Source organism: Mesocricetus auratus, unplaced genomic scaffold (assembly GCF_017639785.1).
Source record: "Mesocricetus auratus isolate SY011 unplaced genomic scaffold, BCM_Maur_2.0 Super-Scaffold_100003, whole genome shotgun sequence".
Taxonomy (NCBI): Eukaryota; Metazoa; Chordata; class Mammalia; order Rodentia; family Cricetidae; genus Mesocricetus; species Mesocricetus auratus.
Window position 1 is genome coordinate 47371548 of NW_024429188.1, and position 23441 is coordinate 47394988.

Below are 23441 nucleotides of genomic sequence, written 5' to 3' on the forward strand. Positions count from 1 at the left end.
AGCATCAATAGAGGCCAAGTGGAAAAAGAGTTTTATGTTTGTGTGTGTGTGTGTGTGTGTGTGTGTGTGTGTGTGTGTGTGAGAGAGAGAGAGAGAGAGAGTAAAAAATTTCACTAAACTCAGAATATCTTACATGGAACAACAACAAAAATCAACCACTTGATATTTTTTAGATGACCAAAATGTTACAGTATCTGCTAAAGAATTTTTCTATGGCTTTAAAAACAGTGGTAAAATACAACACACAATTTACTAACTTACCACTTTTAAGTGTACAGTTAACATTCACATTGCTGTGCCATTATCACCACTACCCACCCACCTACAGAACTGCTTTAATCTTTAAAAAACACCCTCAAATTCTGTAGGCTCTGTCACTAGCAACCACCACTATTCTATTTTTCATATTTATCAATTTTGCCACTCTTGATACTTCACATAAGTGTAGTCACAAGATTTATCCTGTTGTGACACATAATAACTTAATGAATCTTCAGAGAATTGAGTTGAAAAAGCCAATTTCAGAAGATTATATATTGTACTATTCTAAAGCTCAATATATATATGATTTCATTTAGATAACATCCTTGGAATGACAAAGTTATAGAAATTGACAATATGTTAGTAGTTCGGCTATTTTTAAAGCTGGGAATGAGACAGATGTGGGAAGCATAACGAGGCAAGAAGAAGGATCTCTGCTGGTAGAGATGTTCTCTGCGTTGTCTGAAACAATGCCAACACTTTGGTTGTGATTTTATTTTTTTATTTTAGGTTTTTGAGGCAAGTGTTTATGTATCACAGGCTGGATTCAAACTTTTTATGAAGTAGAGTATGGCCTTCAACTCTTAACTTTCATGACTCCATGTCCCGTTTGCTCAGATTATGAGTGTGCCTGGCTTTTGATTGTGATTTTATGCTATTGTTTGTAAGGAATTATCATTGGGGAAAGATGGATAAAGAGTATAAAAGATTGCTATGTTATTTCTTAAGTATAATTATTTCAAAATAAAAATTTAATTAAGAAGCAACTTAAACAAGTTAAGTCTTTAAAAAGAATCTAGAACATGAACCTGTTATTAGAATACATAGGAATGCCTACGTAGCATATGGTTCCCTCTCCACTGGGCTTTTTCATTGCCATTAGCTCTGAATAGAGGTCCAACCTTCTCATTTGACCTGAGATTTCCTAGCAAAAACTGGTAAAGATGTATGTTCTTGAAGAATGAGTCCAGTAGTTAAGGAACAATTGACTGAATGTTTATATAACCTCCCAAGTCACATGTTAAAGTCCTAACCTTCAAAGTGCCAATATTAGGAGTCTGGATCAGGAAGTGATTAGATAATGATGGCAGTCTTCAGAAATAGGGTTAGTGCAAGTATAAAAGATCCTAGAGAGACCCCTTCTCTTTTTTGCCATCTGAGGTTAAAGGAAGAAATGATCTCCTCTATGAGGGAACAGGCTTTTACTAGAGACTGTACTAGAGCCTTAATCTAAGGGACTTCTCAACCTCTAAAGCTAGGGAAGGTAAATTTCTACTTATAATATTTCTTTATTATTAATGTATATATGTGTGCATGCATATGCATTGAGAAGAGGCACAATATATATATATGGAGGTTAGAGGACAACTTTTGGTAATTGACTCTCTTCTTCTGTCATAGGTTCTCATAATTAAACTCAAGTTGTCATGTTTTTGTGGCAAGAACTTTTACTCACTGAGCCATTTTTCCGGCCTAAATTATAAGGCACCCAGTCTATAATATTTTGTCCAAACGAAGACATAAGGTTGGAAGACCTGGGTTCTAGTTCTGACTCCCATTTTTTTGTTTTGTTTTGTTTTCGAGGTAGGGTTTCTCTGTGGCTTTGGAGGCTGTCCTGGAACTAGACCAGGCTGGTCTCGAACTCACAGAGATCTGCCTGCGTCTACCTCCCGAGTGCTGGGATTAAAGGCGTGCACCACCACCACCAGGCTCCTGACTCCCATTTGTTAACCACAAATAATTTTAACTAAATTAGTACCTTGATTTTTTGAATTTTAAAATATCTTCAATTGTAAACCCAAGATAAATAATAGTGGCCCTGTCTATAGAATCACTGTGGGGGAGTCATCGGAGATAATGGATGTAAAAGTAAAACATGAATGCAGACTGTAAAGCATGATATATTAGGCAGAGGTTTTGTATTTGTGTAATGGGCATTTTGCCAATGTATGGAGGTAGTTGATAAAAGTTATCAGCTTAATAAATAATGAAAAATGATAAACGGAGACCTTTCTCCCAAGCATTTGAAACAAAGCAAATACATAGAACATTTAATCAAAAAGAAAAAAAAGCAATACATAAAAGATAAAGAGCTAATAGAGTCACTAAATTATTATCTGTATAAAAAGCTAAGCATTTGGTCATGTTTCAGGGTATGGGTAATAATGGACAGGAAACTCATCAGAAAAGTAGAAAACACCACGTTCTGTAAGAGATAGGGATTGAAACTGTAGTGCAATGGAATAAAGGTGGCAAAACCAAGTTCCTCAGAGAAACTGTGGAAGAAGTCTCTCACAGAGACTATGGAGATGGATAAACAGTCAGTGTGGAGTCACACTAAGTCTAATTTTAATTTGCAGATGAAGCTCCTGACTTGGAAGTGGAATATTTTTCCTCCTCCTAGAGGGTTGCAAAAGAAAAGAGATCCAAAGCGTTCAGTGCTGAAGATTTTTCATATTTAAATTCACATAGGTCAGAATACAGTTGTTGCAGGAGAGTTATAGGTTTCTTTAGTCACTGATTGTTTGCACTAGATTGGCATCCTACTATATTACATTGTGATTTGTAGATATTGGTACATAAAGTCCTTCAAAGTTCTTCTATGCTATATCACATTACCAGCATTCCATTCTTTTTATTTTTAGCTTAAATTTTAAAAATGAAATTAGTTTTTTCCTTTTTCTTTATTTTTCTCTCATACAATATATCCCAACCACAGTCTCCCCTCTTCCCAGTCTCTACCTCCCCTCTCCCTTAGATCCATTGCTCCTCTGTTTCCCTTCAGAAAAGAGAAGGCCTCATAGGAACATCCACCAAACACAGCAAAAGATGCACAAGACCAGGCACAAACCCGCATATCAGGGCTGGATGAGGCAACCCAGTAGGAGGAAAAGGGTCCCATGAGCAGGCAATAAACAAACAAACAAGTAAAATACTGGTAATGTCATCACAGACAAACATCACAGGAACCAAAGGAACCCTCACTAAAAAGAAATAAAAGTTGAAATGGACCAAAATAAAGATCTTTGTTCCTTCTACTTTATAACCTGCCTCTGAAAAACAATGGGAATAATAATAAGCCTTTCCACAAAATTAATATAATCATAGGGGGAAGAATTGTATCAGGCTCCAAAATTACAAAACAATTCAAGATGCCCAGCAGTTTTGCTATTGCTATCTAATCCTTTGTAAACATATACTAGAAAATTCCTACCATTAACTATTTATATGTCATAAACAAGCTACTTTGTAGTGGATATTTATATTGCAATGTGAATTTATCATAAGACTCATATCAGAAAGCATCATTCTATATGAATTCTAATATGCAAGACACTTAAAATCAGCTCAAAGTAATAGTGCTCTTTGACTTACAGTTTGGTTAATGAGGCTCAGAGCATTTTTTAAGTGGATCCAAATTTCTTTCAGAGAATACGGAATTGTACTTGATATTCCATCTGACACCAAAAGGTCAATCAAATTATGCATGCACTCACTGAAAAACAAGAGAGAAAAATCATCCCATAAGGAAAGAAATCAATGGCTCCATGGCCAAGAAGTCAAATCTGAGTCTCATCCACACTAAGAGCTTCACAGTATTTCTACTTTCTTCCATTTTCTCTTGCTTCTAACTTTGGAAGATAGATTTTAAAGGTGTAAAAGGGGTCGGTCAGTCCTTCCTTTGATCATGCCTGTGCTTGTCTTTTTAGACAACCTCATTTCCCTCATGAAGGAATTGTTTAACGTTATTATTTGTGTGTGTGTGTGTGTGTGTGTGTGTGTGTGTGTGTGTGTGTGTGTGTGTGTACATATGGGCCTGCTTGTATGGAGGTCAGGGGACAACTTTCCTGAGTTGGTTTTCTCCCTCCACAATGTGGGTCCTGGAGATTGAACTCAGATCTTCAGATTTGAAAGTAGCTACCTTCATCTACTGTGCCATTTTACTGGCCAAATTATGCCATTGTCATATTTCATGAGCTGATTCCAATTTATGGGCATCTAAAGGATCATGCTGCCTCTTTAAGTGGACAAGGAACTGGAATTTAAGTTGGAAAAAATGGAAATCTCATTTCTCAGAACAGAAAAACTGTAATGAATTTTTCTAGAACAAAGCCACATACCATCTATTATTGACATTTAAAGAAAAGTATTAGAAAAAACAAGAAAATACAGAAAAATGTCAAAGTTGAGTGGTAGCTACTAATTTCATATCATTTGAGATATTTAGCAAATTACATGAAGGAAGATACACAGAACTATTTCATCATATGACTAGAAAAAGAAAATCAAGATACATCCCTCTTCTTCTCCCCTAGGAACAGCAGATTCCCTGCTCTTACTTAATATTCCCTGGTGTTTAATACAATTCACACTACAGAGCAGTTCACATGTTAGTTTCCCTACCATCTTCTATGTTGGTCTAGTTGATTATAGTAGGTAGTTATGGAACACCAACTATAGTTTTCTGGCTTTCAAAAAATCTGACTTAGGTGTCAAATCACATTTACTAACCTGTATTTCAAAACATCAATTGGCTCTTTGTTTTTGTGGATCAATAAAAGCTTTTTCAAGGCCTTCCGTGCAATAGTAGGATAGTGTGCAGGCTTATCCATAGCTAGTACTATAGGAAAGGAAGGGGAAAGGCTGTGAACACCACCATAATCTTATTCATCACTGTTTTCACAAAGGACTGAAACTTGCATTCTCTAATGGAACAAGGCTCTCTCTCTCTCTCTCTCTCTCTCTCTCTTACACACACACACACACACACACACACACACACACACACACACACACCAAGTTTTATAAAACTATGATTCTACAGATGCTCTCAGAGAGAATCTCTTATTTCCAGGCACAGTACTCTTTCGGGTTTTGTTTTTTGTTTTGGGGTCTTTTGGGGGGTTTCAAGACAGGGTTTCCTTGTGTAGCCTTGGCTGTCCTGGAACTTGCTCCTCTGTACACCAGGCTGGCCTCAAACTCAGAGATACCCCTGCCTCTGTCCCCCACCCTACCTGAGGGCTGGGATTTAAAGTATGTACCATCTCCTTGGGCTTCAGGTTACATTCTTTCTTCAACAAACAGTGACAGAACCTACTGTTCTGTAACCATGTACACAGTCCTACAGGCAATGCAACTATCTTATGTACCACAGTGAAGAAAGGACAAGCTAAGAAAGAAATAGAAGCAGATCATTAAAAGGCTGCTAATCAAAGCCATAAAACACTACATTATACTGTTTTGTTGTTGCCAGATGCCAAAAATTAGGAAGCCTTTGGCATTACAGTGTTAGAGATAACTGTTCTGAAGACTTCCTTATGCATTCAACAAGTCTGTAGAGCAGCTCCATTATATAAGGAGTGGTAGTCACAGACTCTAGAAAATCCAAGGCAGCCGTAGTGTACTGGAGGCTACCTAATACCTTTACTAATCATGCTCATGCCCTTGAGGATAGGAATAGGCAAAAGGGACGATAATCGGGCATTTCCTGCAGGATATTCCCCAGATTACTTTGAGCCTCACAAGTCCTACACTATAGCTTAACCAGAGATTTGAAAATAACAGTTGTGTTAAAATATTTCCAAATTTGTAGGGGAGTAAGATGGCTCAGTGGGTAAAAGTACTTGCCATCAAGCCTGATGACCTGAGTTCAATCCCTGGGGTCCATATGCTGCAGGGAGAACTGACTCCTACAAGTTTTCCTCTGACCTTCACACATGTGTTCACACACACACACACACACACACACACACACGTAAATACTGTATCAAAATATTTCCAAATTCCTCTACACATTTTATCAAATTACTAAGGTTGAGTCATCTTTGATCATCAAAGCAGTTAGTTATCTTTTCAAGCTACCTAAATAAAACTAATTTTACAAGGTTTGAGCTTCCCCTATCATGTAGTTACATAATTAAATTTCACATATAGAATACATTTGAGCACCTATTATGAGCAATGCTCTTCACTAAGATTTATTAGTATAATATATATATATATATATATATATGTGTGTGTGTCACTATTGCTCATGACCTTAATGATATTACAATCTTATAAGGTGAAAAAGATAAATGTATAATGATTATAGTTCAAAACAGTTTAAGAATGTCATCAGAGAAGAAGAAATAGTATACTATTAAAAATCATTTTCTATCATCTCAAGGTCAGAAGAGAGAAAATAGTAGGATCTAAATGAGTACTGACTTTCCACAAGCACGAATAAAACACTTACATGCCATTGTTTCAAGCGTTCTGCTTTCTAGATCAGGCATTGTCCATACTGAATCCAGGAAGCTGTACAGTGATGGATCATTTGTTTTGGTTTTAACTTCAAACTCATACAACAGAAGCATTGCTCCACAGTCATCACCTGCGAAGTCTCCTAAAGAAAAGGTAAAGTTTAGTTACTGCTCATTAGCATTCTCTCCTGGCCTAACCTAACTTGACAGGTTTTCTCATAAAGAAAAAAAATTTCACTTACAATTTGGAAGTCATCCCAGTCTCTATCAATAGACTTTCAACATTTTAATATCTATAAGCACATCACTATGTTTACTACCCTGTAATGCAATTACTAACATTTTTATATATTCTGAAACTTCTGTTTGTGATGCTTGTAACTAGACTGAAAATTTCTGCCTCTATTGATAATATTATTTTTAATATACTTGCCTCCTTTGAGCTTGAACCTATATTCATGCTCACTTTCATGGCTGAATTGAACAGAAAATACAATGTTGCATCAACTAACTGGTTTTATTTTGAACAAAAGAGTTTCCAAATTTGTTTCATTTATTAATTAAATAGTAAATCTTGACTCTCATCATCTAAAGAATCTTATTTCAGATGATATATACCATGCTTTGTGAGACAGTTTTATTTGCCTTCTGTTGAATGAACATTTGTGGTAGCTGGATGCAGTAGCATGATATGGTACTATGCATCTGTAATCTTGGCACTTGGGATGCTGAGGGAAGGAGAATTGAAGGTCAGCCTGAACTACAGTGCAAGACCCTGTTTTAAACGTTTTAAGGTACAAAATAACTACAAAAAACATAATGCAGTGTCTCTAAATCTCAGTAACAGTTGCATGGATTCCTACACCCTATTCACTGCTTTAAACCACTATTTGAATAGAGTTCAGAATGATTTGTTATGTTGTATTTTGGTTTGTCTGAGACACAGTCTCCTTATATAGCCAAGATTGGCCTAAAACTCTATCCTGCATCAGCTGGGATTACAACATGTGCAACCATATCCAGCAAATGTTCATAATCTAAAGTCAACTTTTTGTTCATGGAATGTTCTCACTTTAGTACATAAGATGCAAAATAACACATGTCTAAACCAGTCACAAATAAAATTCTGGATTAATTATTATGTTCCTAGGGAGATATGAGGAAAACACTAATCATGCCAGATATGGAACTGAAGATAGATCAAAGTAAAGATACTACCAAAGACCAACTTGGTGAACCAATGAGTTTTATTGGTATCACTTACAGAAATATCATTGAGGTGTTAATAGGAGCAGAAATGACGTAAAGACAGCTCCATTTACAAAAGCCCACCCCAGTATGAGTGACAGCTCATCAAAGCTGGAAATCTGGAGTGTGTCACACAAGTTGCAAGCATCTCACAAGATGGAGAGTGTCCTTTTGAGGTAGTTCAGTTTTTTTAAGTTTCTTGTAGGCAGCTCGCTGGTCTCTGATTCTTCCAGGAAGTTCAGGTTGACAGTGTCTCTCAGAAGTTCTTATTACTTAAATATGCTTGGAGAGGGAAGGACCTAGTGTATCTGGTCAGTATCAGGGACTTCCTGAAGACACTGAGTTGTTTACTTCCTGAGTTTAAGGAGTTTCCCCACAGCAGGGATGCTTTACTTTTCCTTACAACATCCTGTTGTTTTATCCCCCTACAAACATCCTGTGTCTTAATGAGCCTCCCCTTAGGATATCCTATTGTTTTACTTGCCTTTATATATACATCCTGTCTTAAAATATCCTATTGTTGCATTCCCTGTAATGTCTTGTGTTTTAATGAACTTCCTTCCAAGATGGAAAGTTTTAATATGGAGTAAACTGCTACACAACAGAGTGCCCGCTTTCTGAAAATGCTTAGGAGCAGAATATTTCAGAGTTTTCTAGATTTTTGAATACTTGCATATCTTTGAGATATATTGAAAATTAGAAAGAATCTAAAGACAAAGTTTAGATTCATTTGTTCTGTGTTCATGCAGAACATGAAGGTAATTTTGTATGTATCTTTCCTATCCTTCTCCCTCTTTTCTTCCTTTTCCTTCTATTTATTTGCATGTGTATGAATGTGTGTAGGCACTGTGAGCATGTGGAGTTCAGAGGACAACTTGTAAGAGTTGGTTCTCTCCACCTACAATATGGGTCCTGGGGATCAAACTTAGGTCATTGGAATTGACAGCAAACCCTTTTACCTTTCCAGTCATTTTTCAGGCTTTCCCCTCACTTTTTAGACAGGGTTTTGGTGAGTAGCCAAGGTTGGCTTTGAATTCATGGTCCTCCACATCCCACCTCTTGAGTACTGGAATTATAGGTGTATACCAATGTACCCAGTTTATATAATATTTTTAGTACACTTTTGTTTTGACTGTGACTGGTCTTATGAGGTCAAATGTGACATTTTCCACTTGTGGAATTATGTGTATCCTAAAATTTTTGGATTTTGGAAGATTTTGTGATTTGCATTTTCAGATTTCAACCTATAAAATAAATCATAATTTATAATCATGGCCATAGATAATCAACAAACTCCTATATCTGTTATTACCAGTACTGAAGTTAGAGCATGATTCTCTCACAGTTATATGTTACCTCCTAAATAATACTAAAGAATTTCTTTAAATAAATTTAAAGAAACTTTAGTTGCTTTTTCCAATTCTGCATAATTTTCAAAATGAGTTTTCTCTGGTTGTAGAGAATGTTCATTTCTTTAATGATTTTTCAGTTGTTCTATTTTTTTAATATTTTCTGATATTTTTTATTTTTCTTTTACTCCTTCCTGGCCTTCAGTGAACTGACTTCAATAACCCTCTCCAAGACAGTACAACACTTGCTAGGAACAATGGAGTGAGGGCCAGAATAAGAATAACTATTCTAAGGAAGCTATGCAGGCCCTTTGCAGCCTATTCTACAACATACTCCATCCAATCCTTTATACTAAACATCTTTGTAACAGTACTAGAAAAATAGGTCCCAGTCGTAATCTCTAACTTGATCATAAGACTGTTAGTGAGCCACTAACAAAGGTAAAGGATAATTTTTTGTTTTGTTTGGCTATTATGTATACTTCTGAAGGTGTAAATTATTTTTTAACTTAAAATTAGTGCTTTATTTTTTTAAGTATTTTTTACTTTAAAGAGTAAATACTAAAGCAAAGGCATTCAAACTTACATATCTGGATAAACATTTTAGCCAAAATTAACAAAAGAAAGCTGTTACTTTAAGAACAGTGGCATTATTTTTACAATGTTACAACTTGAGATTTCAAGCAAATGTTTGAATTAAAATATTTTACATTTATTTTTATTTCATATTTATAGGTGTTTTGTCTGGATGTCTATGCACTATATATGGTCTGGTAGTTGTGGAGGACAAAGGCATTGGATCCTCTGGAACTGGATTTACAGATAGCTGTGAGCTTCCATGTGGTTGCTAGGAATCAAATCCAGGTTCTTTGGAGAAGAAGCCAGTGATCTTAACCTCTGAGCCATCCTTCTAGCCCAAATGTTAGAGTATTAAAACAACATTTTCATTACTATGAGGTGATATCTTACCAAAAACATTTGAAGTTCTTTTCTGAGATTAGTTTTGTTGCCAAAAGCCAATATTTTTGCTAAAATTTTAATACATAACAAATGTAACTATTTTTATTGTATAAATCACCGTGTTAATGTTTGGAGAATTTTCATAATTAGGGAATTAACATTTTCCAAATGACAAAATATAGTATTACATTTATAAAATCATTAGTGTAACTGCATGAGTGGTATTGTTTTAGATTCCTTATCACAGTCAATTGAAATAACTATCAATTGAATTTTAGTACAGTGTGAAAAATTGTATCTACAATTATATGAAAAGGTTATCAAAATGTTCCTCTCAAATATAGTTAGGTATAAGTAGCAAGCTCTAGTGTTCAACAGGACAGTGAGGTAACTATAGTTCATAATATCCTACATATCATTTGTTAATAGGCAGAAGAGAAGAGTCTGAAGTCTCTAAACAAAGTAATAAGGAGATGGAAATATTAATACTGACTTGATCGGTGAATACTGTGTGGATATATGACTTACACATAAATACCATTGAAATAAGATATAATAAAATGGGAAAGTATCCCATGGTCATGAATTAAAAGGTTTAACACTGTTAATATGGCAGAACTTTTGCAAATGATCTGCAGGTTTGATAGAATCTCATCAGAATCTAAGACAGGGATATTTTCCTCAAGAAACTGATAAATTGATCCAAAAATTCACATGGAAGGTCAATTGACACATAATAATCAAAATAATCTTGAAGCCCCTCAACTGAAGAGTGGATAGAGAAAATGTGGTACATTTACACAATGGAGTACTATTCAGTGGAAAAAACAATGGAATCTTGAAAATACAGGCTAATGGACAGCACTAGAAGAAAACATCCTGAGTGAGGTAAATCACAAAAAGACAAACATGGTATGTACTCACTCATATATGGATTTTAGACATGAATCAGGGGAGTGCCAGTCTGCACTTGCACTGACAGAGAGTCTGGGAAATGGGAAAGAACCTAAGAGAGATATGCATGGCACCCCAGAGAAGGGGAATGAGGCAAGATCTCCTGAGCAGATTGGGAGCAGGCGGGGGAGGGGGGAGGGACTGGGAGCTGGAGAGAAGAGGAGAGAGGAAGTTGTGGGGAGCAAGAAGTTTAAGTTGGGGGAAAATAGGGGAGAACAGGATGAGAAATACCATAATAGAGGGAGTCATAGGTTTGAGGAGAGAGCTGGCACAAGTGAGATCTCTAGCAATCTACAAGGATGACACCAACTGGCAAACTAAGCAATAGTGGAGAGACTACCCATTCCTGATGATGAACTTGACGACTACCTTATATGCCATCCTAGAGCCTTCATCCAGTGACTGATGGAAGCAGAGGCAGACACCCACAGCTAAACACTGAACTGAACTCTTGGAACTCAGTGACAGAGAGGGAGAGGTGATGAGCAAAGAGGTAAAGAATGGGCTGGTGAAACCAGCAGAAACAGCTGACCTGAACAAGGGGGAGATCTTGGACTCCAGACCGACAGCTGGGAGGCCAGCATGGGACTGATCCAGACCCCCTGAATGTGGGTGTCAGTGAAGAGGCCTGGAAAGCATATGGGGCCCTGGGCAGTAGATCAGTATTTATCCCTGGCATATAAATGGATTTTGAGTGTCCATACCACAAAGAGGGATGCTCTCTCAGCTGGACTCTTGGGGGAGGGCCTAGGCCCTGCCCTGAATGAAATGACAGACTCTGAATATCCCCTATGGGGAAGGGAGTGGGGATGGAGTGGGAGTCTGGGGAGAGCGGGTGGGGGTGCAGGAGAAGGGAAGGGAGAGGGAGCTGGGATTGACATGTGAAGCAAGCTTGTTTCCAATTTTAAAAATGTAATAATAAAAAAAGAATATCAAAATTGAGTGGCTAAAATTTTCTGATTTCAAAGCTTACCACAAAGGAATGAAAAGATGGATATTTTGGTACTGTCATGAGGACACATATATACATCAATGAGATCTATGATGATATTTTTTATGACTTAATAAATGAAGCTTTCCTGAAGTTCAGAGTGCAAAGCTAGCCACACTAGTCAGTCATAGAGGCCAGGCAGTGGTGGCACACATCTTTAATCCCAGCACTCAGGAGACAGAGGCAGGCAGATCTCTGTGAGTTCAAGGAATATAAGGCGAGAGGAGACAGGGGTTCAGGCAGTCGGAGGTTTGGTGGAGAGCAGCGCAGTCTGAGGAGCAGTGCAGTCTGGAGATGCAGTCTGAGGACAGGATCACCCCTGTGGTCTGAGCATTGGTACAAGTGAGAACTCTCTAGTGTCTGACTGCTTTGCTTCTCTGATCTTTAACCCCAATATCTGTCTCTGGGTTTTTATTTATTTATTTATTTATTTTTGGTTTTTACGAGACAGGGTTTCTCTGTATTGTTTCGGAGGCTATCGGTCCAGCCCGGCCTCGAACTCACAGAGATCCGCCTGCCTCTGCCTCCTGAGTGCTGGGATTAAAGGCATGCGCCACCACCGCCCGGCTTGGGTTTTTATTATTAAGACCAACTAGAATTCATGCTACAGGGATCTAGTCAATAATCCAGATATGGAAAACTAATTTTTCACAAGTGAGAAGACTGTCCATAGGGAATGACTAGTGTTTGAAACAAAATAATGTGTGACAAAAAGACAAGTATGGTATGTACTTACTCATACATGGATTTTAGACATGGAGCAGGGCACTGCCAGCCCACAATCCCACCGCCAGAGACTTTGGGATGCAGGGAGGACCCTAAGAGAGATATGCAGAGTAACCTGGAGAAGGGTTATGGGATGAGATGTCCTAATTGGATTGGGGGAGAGAAGGGGAGGGAAGAAGGAGATGGGAGAAAGAGAGGGAGAAAAGAGGAGGGGAGAGGAGGACATGGGAGAGCAGGAAGGTTGAGCCAGGGGAAGATTAGAAGAGAAAAGGATGGGAGATATCATAAAAGAGGGAGCCATTATAAGTTAGAGGAGAGATCTGGCACTAGTGAGATCATCACAGATCTACAAGAATGACACCAACTGGCATTAAGGCTACCTTAAATGCCCTCCCATGATGGTGAGAATGATGACTACCTTATATGCCATCCTAGAACTCCATCATCCAGTAGCTGATGGAGGCAGAGGCAGACACCCACAACTGTGAACCGAATTGAACTCCTGGAACCCAGTTGCAAAGAGGAGTGATGACCAAAGGAATCAAGATCAGGCTAGCAAAACCCACAGTGGCTGCTGACCTAGGCAAGGGGGGACACATGTACCCCAGACAGATGACTGAGGAGCCAGCATGGGACTGATCCAGACACCCTCCCACCGAATCTAGGTGACAGAGAGGAAGCCTTGGCAATCTGTGGGACCTTGGAGAGTAGAGCAGTATTTATTCCTGGCATACAGATTGACTGTGGGAACCCATACCACGTGGAGGGATGTTCTCTCAGCCTGGACACACGGGGAAGAACCTAGATCCTTCCAGGGATGACGTGACAGACTCCGAAAATGTCTCATGGAAGCCCTTTTGCCCTCCCTGGGGAGTGGAAGGGGGGATGGAGTGGGGGTGAGGGGTTGGGAGGATTGGGGGGTGGGGGAGGAGGGGAGGGAAAGGGAACTGAGAGTAACATGTGTGAAAAGTTAAATAAAACATTATGAAAAAAATCTGTGACAAGTAAAGACAATTACATGAAAAGGAACAAAACTGGACTTGTACCTGATACCACATACAAAAATTAACTCAGAGAGGTGAATTTCAATCTGAGGGGACTAGATTAGGTATTGTGTTACAAAGTGAGGCTAACCTTCCTGGTTTTTTTTCTTGTTTCATACTAGCTTACCCTTTCATTTTCCGTCATGTCATGCTGTCATAGATACTTACACTGATTTTGAACTTCCCAGCCTACAGGATTATGAAACAGATTATATAGCAGACAGTAACCATATGGAAAAATATACATCACTGGTCATGAGGAAAAGTAATCATCAGAAAAATCAAAGCCACTGTAACCTACCACTGTACACTCACTAGGATGGCTGGAATTAAAACAAAAAAATGTTGCTAAAGGAGGGAAAAGAAATCTGAAGCTCTATATATTGCTAATAGGAATGTAAAATCATGCAAATGCTTTGTTCTCAAATGATCAAGCATAGTTATATAACTAGCAATTCCAAGAAAAGGAAAAATATATACAGACAAAAACTTCTTCTAAATGTTTACAGCAGCATTGCTCATAATTACCATAAGACCGAAACAATCCAAATGCCTGTCAGTTGATCGATAGATAGACAAAATAGTATATTTGTACAATGGAATCTTTGACTATGAAAAGTAATGAAGTGCTGATACTTGTTATAACATGGGTGAACTTGAAAATATGAAATAGTCTAAATTAAATAAGTCAGTCACAAACAATACATATTATATGATTCCATCTATATGAAACATTCAGAATGTACACATATCTTTGAACAGAACATAAATTAGTCATTAATGAAATGCAAGAGTCAATAAAAGATTCAAAGTTTCTTTATGAGGTAATGAAATGTTTCCTTAGTGTAGTTGCACATATCTAAATACAGTAAAATCTATTGAATTATACATTTTATGGATCAAATGTATGACATGAGCTAAATCCTAATATATTCATTTTTTCAAGAAAAATTAACTAGTTTATTTGTATGTGTGTGTGGGTCTGTGGAAGTGTATACCACATGTGTAGGGGCACCTGCAGAATCCAGAAAGGTGATTAGATCCCTTGGTACTGAATTTACAGGTAGCTATGAACTGCCAGTGTGGGTAACATGAACTGAATTTGGGTCCTTTGAAAATTAGCAAGTATTCTTGACTGCTGAGCCATCTCTCTGCCCCCCACATTTGTTTTTCAAATTGAATTCAGTATATCCTATTGTACTTGATTTCTTTCCCTCATGATAATACCTGTAGTTTACATCCATATTTTGCATGAACTAGAGACTATTTCCTTTTATTGCTTTGCAGTATTATTTAAAAAAATGATTGAATTTTAAAAATCTGTCCTTCTGTTGACATAGTTGTTTCAGGTTTTTTTGGGGTTTTTTTTTTTGGTTTTTCGAGACAGGGTTTATCTGTGTAGCTTTGGAGCCTATCCTGGTACTCACTCTGTAGACCAGGCTGGTCTTGAACTCACAGAGATCAGCCTGCCTCTGCCTCCCAAGTGCTGGGTTTAAAGGTGTGTGCCACCAATGCCACCAACGCCACCAATACCACCAATGCCTGGCTGATACAGATTTTTAGATCTTATGAACAGTGCTGGGACTAAAAGCTTGTGCCACCACCACCCAGCGCATTTAATGGATTTTGATGCTACTTAAAGTGTTATTTCAAAAGTCCTTTTTCAATCATTCTTGCTAGAACATAGAAACAGAATTTTGTATAATGTCTTATATCTACTAGCCATAGCAAAGTCACTTATTTTTTCAACATTAGTAAAAACAAAACACAGATACCAAAACCACATTATCAGTGTACCTGTGTGTCTATGCATATGTACAGAAAGACACATGTCCTTACAGTTCTAACAACTTTTTTTGAAAATCTGAATTTGCTCCAGCATGATTGGTATATCAGGGAACATTTACACTTAATGCAATTGAACTGCTCACTTATGTTTACATTTATATATCAAATAGTAGATGAATGCAGAGAACTACATCTGGCTGTACTATGCTGTATAGAAATATATAAAACACATGTAAGTGCACAACTCAAATTTGTATCAGCCATCTCAGTTCATCTCATATGTTATGAACTATGTCCATCTATTGCTATAAATTCCCCTCATATTTCTGATACTACTCCTTCCATCACTTCATGTTTCACAAGCTGAAATCCTTTTGACATTCTTTTCTACAAGCAGTCATCAGGTCTGTTTCAAGCCAAAATGTCATATTTATTATAGTATTGTTGTATTTTAGTAATTTAACAAATACCAAACTCTGCTAAAATTTTATTACATTGTTATCTTTGTAACATATGTCTTTAAGTTCTCATGTATATTCCTAACCCCATTTTCTCCACAGCTCCTTTAAACTTATTATACACATTTGCTTGGTAGACTCATTTTTAGTAACACATATGTCATGCTACAGCAGAAATGACTATACATGTGAAGTATGTGCCTTATTGCTAACCTATATACCCATGAAAATAAAAGTTCTTAACTAGAGCACAGTATTGTGCATAGCATTTTTGACTTTAGCCTTGTGTCCAAGTCAAAACAGCATTTTTCAAAGTTATTTAAGTCAGATTTCTTTCTTCAGCTCCTGCAGTATGTTTGAGGGTTAATTTTTATATAGTTGAACTCATTTATCACAGTGTGAATTCTATGTGTAGTTCCCTCCACAATCTGGTTGATTTATTTTTATGTTATATACAGTAAAATTACTCTTTATTGTATACAGTTATGTGGGTTTTGATAGTATATACATATGTAAATGTATGTTGACTGTGATTCTTTAAACCTATGGATCAAATTATGTATATACTATCACAGCTCCTTACAAAAAAGTTCTTTGTCATATTTTATTTCTTATATTACCCCTTTATAGTGAATTAGCCTCATGTCAAACTTCTGGCAATTACTAAAGTTATTTTTGGTCCCTATACTTTTAGGATGTCATTCAAGTGCAAATATATCCAAATAATCCATATAATATCATTTTAACTTAGCAAATGCATTTAATATCAATTTACTGCTGAACAGTATTTCATTGCATAGGTGTATCATAGTTCATTTATCCATTTCAGTTCTGCGTTCCTGTTAGAATTATATGGGCATATCCTAGGAATTATAGATTGGTAGGTTCTATGTCACACCTTTAAAATCATAGTATATGGAAACTGCTCCACTTTTATGATCTCTTTAGAGAGGCAGAACTCCCAACCAATATATATGCAGGGCAGAGAGTGTTTGCTCTACTTTCCAATACAGAAATTAAGGCTGAGAGTCAGGTATGTTGATACATATTTATGATCCCAGCACTCAGGAGGTTGAAGCAGGAAGAATGCAAATTCAGGACGCTTGGGCAATTGAGACTGAGAGATTAATCAGCCAATAAATAGATGTTCAGCAAACTAATGCAAAGTCAGGCCTATACTCCCAGGTGGTCTGATTCACAATCTATTATTAAAAGGCAAATAGGGGAGAGGTGTACTTGGATAGAAGGTTGGAACAGAACCCAAGAGACTAATTTTTGGAGTATTTGGACTGACAAAGAGAGAACCTAGCAAATATTTTGAAAATGGAAGATGATCACAGATGGTCTTTAGGACATAGCCAGGAGAAAGCAATCAATTAAAGATGGGAGATGTATTTCTGGTAATCTTGGAATTATTCCAGCACAATGTCGGGTAGAGGCAATGGTAGCATATACCTCATTTCTTGACACAAGGGGGGAAATTTTCACATCCCACCATTAAAAATGTATTAAGAAATAATATTTCCTAATATTTGTCACAGTGAAGATGTCATCTTCTGGCCTTAGTTTTTTGCATACTTTTTTCATGAATGGGTATTAAATTTTTTTCTTTCACGTTTCTTTTCCATTAATATGAATATATTTCCCCCTTTTTGTTTAATGTGCATTACCTTTTGCATTGTTGTATTCTTAAACTAAATACTAATTGGCCATAAATTATTCTGTTCATATTTCACTGGGTTAAACTTATTAATTTTTTAGGATTTATGAACCTATCATTCAAAATAAGGACCTCATTCAAGATAAAGACTTGTAGGGTGTTTTTGCTTGTTCATTTTGTGTGTGTGTGTGTATGTGTGTGTGTGTGTGTGTGTGTGTGTGTGTGTGACGAACACTCTTTTATGATTTTGATATCACGGTCATGGTACCTAGGATCAATGTGTTACTTATGGATATTTTATAGATTTCATATTGAAATAGAATTAAATCACTTTCTCCACTCTCTTTCTTCCCTCTAGCACCTCCCAGCTACCCTCACTCAACCCCTCCCATGTCCTCCCTACTTTCTAAGATTAATAGCCTCTTTTTCTTTTATTACGATTATTACATTATATATATGTATATATATATATAATGTAATATACACACATACACACACACACACTGGTAAGTCCATTTTTGGTTTTTTTTTTGAGTATATGGTTTCAGGACTGACCACTCTGTACTGGACAACCAATAAGGTGTCTCATCCTTGGCAGAGGTTAATACTCCTCCCAGCAGTCATTGGTTGTCTGTAGTTCTTTGTCTAGGAGTGGGTAAGAGATATTCATACAAGACTACCATTACTTCTTAATATATTTGGAAGAATCTACTAATGCCATAATTTCCTTTGTGTAAAGGTATTTAAGATTCCATTTCCTTAACAGGTGCAGAACTATTCAAAACATTTGAAAGTGGCTCATTCAGATTCTTCTCTTTGGGCCAATTCTGGTGCATTTTCAGGAAAGAAGAATAGAGTTTTCAAGGAATTTATTAATTTTGTCTGTGGTCAAATTGATTGGCATAAAGTTATTAAAATCACATTTATTATGTGGTCTGTGTGTGTGTGTGTGTGTGTGTGTGTGTGTGCAGGTGTATTTGCGTTGGTGGTTGCATACATGTGGAAGCCAGAGGTTGATGTTGACTATGTTCCTCAGTTCTCCCCACCTCATTAAGCCCAAAGGAAGTAGAGAGAGGCATGGTAGAGCATGCTTATTTCCCTAGCACTTGGGAGGCTACAGCAGAATCACCAGTTATGGGACCGTCCCAAGAAAAAAGATAGAAGGGAGAACATAACAATGACAATGGCAGAAAACTTAAATAGAAAATAAACATACAAAATAGAAAATACAAAATCAGCAAAGCCCTAAGGTGGGTTTTTTTGGAATGACTAATAGGATTACTACAATCACTATATATCTTATATGAGATGGATCAAGATAAACTGGAAAGGATAGGATGAAAGTTATATTATTGACTCTGCTTTAAATTAAAAAGAAACTACTCATTTCAAATAGTTTGCATTGGCAAGGACTTTGTATAGTAATACAAATTTAAGGTTGTTTTTGTTAGAATATACTCTGTTTCTACTCTTCTCTAAGATTCTTGTATACTGATACAAATTTAAGGTTATTTTTGTTATAATGTATATGTTTATACTCTGGTTTAACGTATTACACCTATGCAGCTTATTTAAAATGACATGTATAATTAAGAAATACAGGTTATTTATTAGTTATCTATAAGAACCAAACTTGCATTCATGTTAGGTATGTTTCCAAGGTCATACAGATATATATTTTAAATAGATAGGTGGTCTTCAAACACTTCAAAGACCTACAGGATATGACATTTAAAATGTTTTAATAACCTAAGGCTTTTCATTACAGTGACATATGTCTGCTCCTGACAGAACCAATCTACTTCATAAAAGGTTGATGGGCCTCAAAGAACCTCCATATGGAGTTTGCTTTCTTTGTGGCATAATTGGCCACTGGGCAAGAAACTGCCCTTGCTTCAAATGTTGACAGTAGGCTGTCCAAACTGAACAGGACACAAAAGAAAGGACTGGCAAACTTTGCCCAGACAACGTAGGACAGTCCTTCAAAATTTCCTCTTCACAGAAAAGTTTGTCAGATATTCTAGGCCCATAGATTCTTGGTGGATTCCCCAAAGTTACAGAGGAACCTTGGGTGACTGTCCAGGTATCCAGCTGTTTCTGTCATTTCTACAGCTTTAGAAGTTTCTTGCTCTGCACTTCTTGTTTACTCAGGTAATATATCCTTCTAGGGTCCCTTATGGAGTTGAAGATGAGATAGTTATGGTTACAATTTTATTTGTTACCAAATTCAGAAAAGAAACTCACAAAAGAGGTAAAAATTGTATAAGGTTGAGAGACATAAAAGCTTAAATTGTTTTTCTAAGAACATGTTTTTGAGGTTTAAAAAGATAGTTTGGGGTTGGTAATACAAGTTAGGATAGAAAGTGAATTAAGTACCAAACTTTGAACTTACTAAGATAGGATAGATAATAGAGTAGTTTCTCTGAATTTGCCAAATACATATGGACTGGACATTGTAAATGTAATCCTTACTTGATAATTGTTCTTATTGTATAGTTTTATTGTGATAAAGTTAAAACTTTTCCTTTTTATTTAGACCAAAAGGGGAAATGTTGGTGGATATCCAATCACACTGTGAACCCTGAGTTTGCATTTGTATTAATTAAACAAAATTAACTTTGGGTCAGGAGGTTGAGTTAGCAACTAGTTGACACAAAATAATCAGAGCCTCAGGGGGCATCCGAAAGAGATAGAGATGTGCTGGAAATAGTATGGAGAGGTTTTAAGTGGTGTGCCTTTTTCTGTCTTGCTGGAGTGGAAGGACAGGCTCTTTGGGAGATTCCAGCAAGGACAGAAGGTTACCTAGGTGCTACTCAACCTCTCTGAGCTAGCAAGTTTTCACCCTAGCCTTTGAGTCTTGAGTTTTATTTATAAATAGAATGATAGAGATTTAGGTAAAGTTACCAGAGAAGCAGGCCAGTAGCCATGGAGTTGCAATTGCTGGCTAAAATAGTAATAGATTAAGCACAGTCAGTGTGCCAAAGATAAAACAACAGGAAACCTAAAACACCATTTACTAATACCAGTAATTTAAAAGTGGGCATCACCACAAATCCTTCAGGTATTAAAATGTAATATGAGGTCTGAGGAGTTAGCTCAGTCACTAAAGTGGTTAACATGAGGCTCTATGTTCAGATCCCAAACACCCACATAAAAAGCTGGTAATGGAGCATGTATATAGTTTCAGTATTGAAGACACAGATCCCTAGAGTTCACTGGCCAGTCAGCGTAGCCAATTGATGAACTCCAGATTTTTTTAAAGACCTTGTCTCAAAAAATAACGTGGAGAGGGCTGAGGTTTAATTTACTATTCTTTCTGTGTATTTAAGTTTGGAAGCTTAGACCACTAATTTTCAACCCTCCATTTTTCTATTAGATGCATTTGAAGCTATACTTTCATTTGTTTTAGTTGTTCACAAGTTTTGACATTTTCATATTTTAGGTTAAATATAGTCTATAGATATCATTGTGATTTTTGAGCTATTCAGAACTGTTTAAGGCTGCTAACAGTGGAGTTTATCTAGTCATTTTTCTGTTGTAGCCTTTTTGTTTTATATCAGCTCATTGAGGCAGCATACTTTTTATGGTTTCAATTGTTTGAAATTTGAGACTTGGTTTTAGAATAGCATAAAATCCATTTTGACAAATGTTATAAATCTCTCAAAGATAGTGTACATTCTATGCTTAACAAGTGTATTTATTATTCTATATTTGTCTCAATAAGAGTTAACTGAAGTTTAGAGTTTGGGAAATTTTACACAAATAAATAATTAATGTTTGTAGATAACCTATTGTACATACTTTGATCAGGAGACACCATGCTGAGATAATTGTATGAGAAAGTTTCATGGTTTACACCTGTGTATTTATGAAGGTAAGTTGCAACAAGATATATGCTAGGACTACAGAAACTTGAATAACATTCCTAATTAGGTAATCCACTAATGAGAAAAATGGTGGTTGTCATGAACTCTTGAACCTGCAATGACTCCTCAGCTCTACCTCTACCTACTGCCATTATGGCTTTATTTTGTGTTAGAGTAGCTTATGAAGCCTGTGAGGCATAACTAAAACTAAAATGCTGTCCAAATTGAAGACATTTAGAAATGTGGTAGAAATATCTTCTACCACAGATATTTGGGTACCTCATTGTGGTAGTTGTCTGTTTCTGCAACACAATACCCAAGATAATCAACTTAAATTGTGAAAATGTTTATTTTACTTCACAGTTTTGGGTTTCAGTCTATGAGTAGTTATTTGCCCCATTGCTTTAGACCTGTGATGGCACAGTATATCACAGAGAGTCTAGTATAGGCTCATTTCATGGTATCAAAAAGCAAGTGAGGACAGGACTTGGTCCCAATATCCTCTCCATAGACATGCTCCTAATGATTGTACTTCCTTTTTTACTAGGCCCCATTTACTTCTTAAAGTTTCCACTACCTCCTAATAGCATCAAGCCAAGAACCAAACTTTCAACAGATTGCTGTGAGGGGATACATATGAACACAGTACTCCAGCTAATTATCTAGTTTCCCTTAAAAGGAACACCCTGAAACTCTTGATTTTATTCCTGTGTCCAAAGTCGTAACCTAGAATGTACTCTAGAAAATCTACTTGTTTGTTTAACATACATAAAGATTAACTACAATTGCTTTTTCTCTGGGGCAATCCAAAAACAATCTTTAAGTATTTCTTAGCAATTGAGAACTAATCTCTGTAACAAAAGTAACCCATGACTGAAGGGATATACACATAATCTGAGTTTTAGTGTATAAGCTGAATTACTTTTCCCCGATAAAATCCAACATAACTCTTCTTAAATAGTATCTGTCGTCTATGATATTTAGATAAACTAGAATGACCTTTCTATGTATGGGCTAGGAGTCTATAATATATAAATATATGATAGAACACACACACACACACACACACACTCCTCTGCTCTGCAAGTTGATCTGTATTTCTGCTGGCAGAAGATCAATGTTAGGCTTTGTTCTCAAGCTCACTAGCAGTGTGTCTTGTTTGTGTTAACCACTAAGACTTTGTATAAAGTTGTTGTTACTTTATACCAAAGTCAAAATTTTGCCGGGAGGTGGTGGCGCACACCTTTAATCCCAGCACTCGGGAGGCAGAGGCAGGCGGATCTCTGTGAGTTCGAGGCCGGGCTGGACCGATAAGCCTCCAAAACAATACAGAGAAACCCTGTCTTGTAAAAACCAAAAAAAAATTTATCACTAGAGATAAATGAAATTCTATGAAAGAATTAAAGACTTTTCTCTATGTTATGGTTTTATAGTAATAACTTTACTCATGTTACAAAATAATTAACTTTAATAAATTCAATAACTAAGATTATTCATTAGCCCCAACATTCCAAGATTCTCTTTAAGAAAGTCTAATTCGAAGGATTTTCCTAGCAATATCCAGAAATGGTATTCTTTAAAGGAGACCATGATGAGGATGTATCTTTTTCACAGCTAGAAAGAGATTACAAAACTGTGAGAGCTCTGTAGTTGAAAAGTTTGGAATGTTTTATTACCATAAGACATTTTTGGTAGAACCTTAACTTCCTTTTAAAGTCTCCTCTCTTTTCTTATAAATCTGGCCTTCCTCTTTCTAACCTATGTTCCAACCTACTTTAAGTGACTTTCTAAATGTTCTTCTCCCTAGGTGGAAGCTAATAGTCACGTAAGTTGTAAGCTCTCTTATGATCTTTGCATGGAGGGCTCTTACACATAAAAGCATTATACCAATC

The 23441-nt window shown here is 36.6% G+C and overlaps 1 protein-coding gene across 1 annotated transcript in view; it reads right to left on the bottom strand.

The window, feature by feature from the left end:
* Tex11 (testis expressed 11) overlaps positions 1-23441 on the bottom strand; it is a 264024-nt gene that overhangs the window by 18207 nt on the left and 222376 nt on the right. Inside the window, exons 26-28 of the mRNA XM_021233615.2 lie at positions 6500-6649; positions 4774-4882; positions 3637-3757 (exon numbers count right to left, since the gene is read on the bottom strand). Of these exons, the coding sequence (XP_021089274.1) occupies positions 3637-3757; positions 4774-4882; positions 6500-6649 (380 nt within the window). The remainder of the gene's footprint in view (positions 1-3636; positions 3758-4773; positions 4883-6499; positions 6650-23441) is intronic.